Source organism: Tigriopus californicus, chromosome 4, assembly GCF_007210705.1.
Source record: "Tigriopus californicus strain San Diego chromosome 4, Tcal_SD_v2.1, whole genome shotgun sequence".
Lineage (NCBI taxonomy): Eukaryota > Metazoa > Arthropoda > Copepoda > Harpacticoida > Harpacticidae > Tigriopus > Tigriopus californicus.
Window position 1 is genome coordinate 13,369,444 of NC_081443.1, and position 1,124 is coordinate 13,370,567.

Below are 1,124 nucleotides of genomic sequence, written 5' to 3' on the forward strand. Positions count from 1 at the left end.
AATAAAATAAATAAATCATAAAATCATAATGGCCGACGTACCTAATCGGCTCTCAACCGCATTCCGGTGCATTTGCATGGACAGATTGTAGAAGGCGGAAGTGATCAACCGGTCCTCCATTTCACGGACCGCTCGGGCTTTCTCATTCTCCTACGGACGAATGAACCAACCACAAATCAACCAAAGTGCATCGAACAAAGCGTTGTCAAACACGATGATTTGGTAACGTACCTGCTCGATGTTTTCAATGATGCGATCCTTGTCGTTGATTTGGGAGCGCAGCATGACCAATTCGGGCCCACCCACGGATCCACCTGACCCCCCGGCCACGCCTCCTTGTTTCGGCTCGAAGGTCTTAATCACAGACTTGGCTTTCTCAATGTAGCGCTTGTATCGCTCCTCCATGCCCTGGATCTCCATGTCCTTCTTCTGCATCGTCTCTTGAAGGCTGGCCACCTAGAATGATGGAAGAACCGTGAATGGATAATAGGTAACTTACCCAGGGGATAACGAAAAAGCCTTAAAAGCCTTTGTACCTTCTTCTTGGATTCGGACAGTTTCAGTTCGAGTTCCTCTTTGGAACCGGGGATACGTGGCACGGCCACATTAGTCGAGGCCAGGTGATCTTCCAGCTTGCTCTCCAGCTCCAAGATCTTTTGGTTGGCTTTTCGATTGGCATCCTCCAACTCATTGGACCGTTCCTAACCAAAGACTTTCCCCATGAGCACCACTATCGCCCAATTCGACAACACTAGCCAGCCGTCAATTCATACATACCTTCATAGTGTCGATCATGGATTGCAGAACTTGGATATTACCCGAGTCCCTGCCCAATAAAGCGGAGGATCCGCCGCCGGAGAGTGCCACGTTCAATCGCTTGTTCTCTCGTTGAAGGCGGAGCAAGCGCTCCTTAATGGACGGAGGAATCATCTCTAACGTTCCTACCCAACCAACCAGAAAATCAACACAATTTACCAAAACAGCTACACTATCTCCCCATCTCCATACGAGTGCACAAGTGAGTATGTAGGACACAAGTACCTGAATCCGGCTCTCCATCGTCCAAGAGTCCGGATTGCGTTTCCGCGGCTGTGGCTTGCCCAAATTTGATCTCATCCTGGAGC

At 49.5% G+C, this 1,124-nt stretch overlaps 2 protein-coding genes across 2 annotated transcripts in view; both read right to left on the reverse strand.

Moving 5' to 3' along the window:
• The window catches only part of LOC131879112 (zinc finger protein 668-like), a gene marked incomplete in the record, with an annotated part of 4,351 nt that extends 4,201 nt beyond the window's left edge, over positions 1-150 (reverse strand). The window contains 1 exon segment of the mRNA XM_059225328.1: positions 42-150.
• Positions 7-1,124, reverse strand: LOC131879113 (protein Hook homolog 3-like; the record flags this gene model as incomplete). The annotated part of the gene is given in 5 exon segments (XM_059225330.1): positions 7-150; positions 232-456; positions 537-701; positions 778-941; positions 1,042-1,124. Coding segments are annotated over 5 exon segments (772 nt in total), but the record flags the coding sequence as incomplete, so codon positions are not given.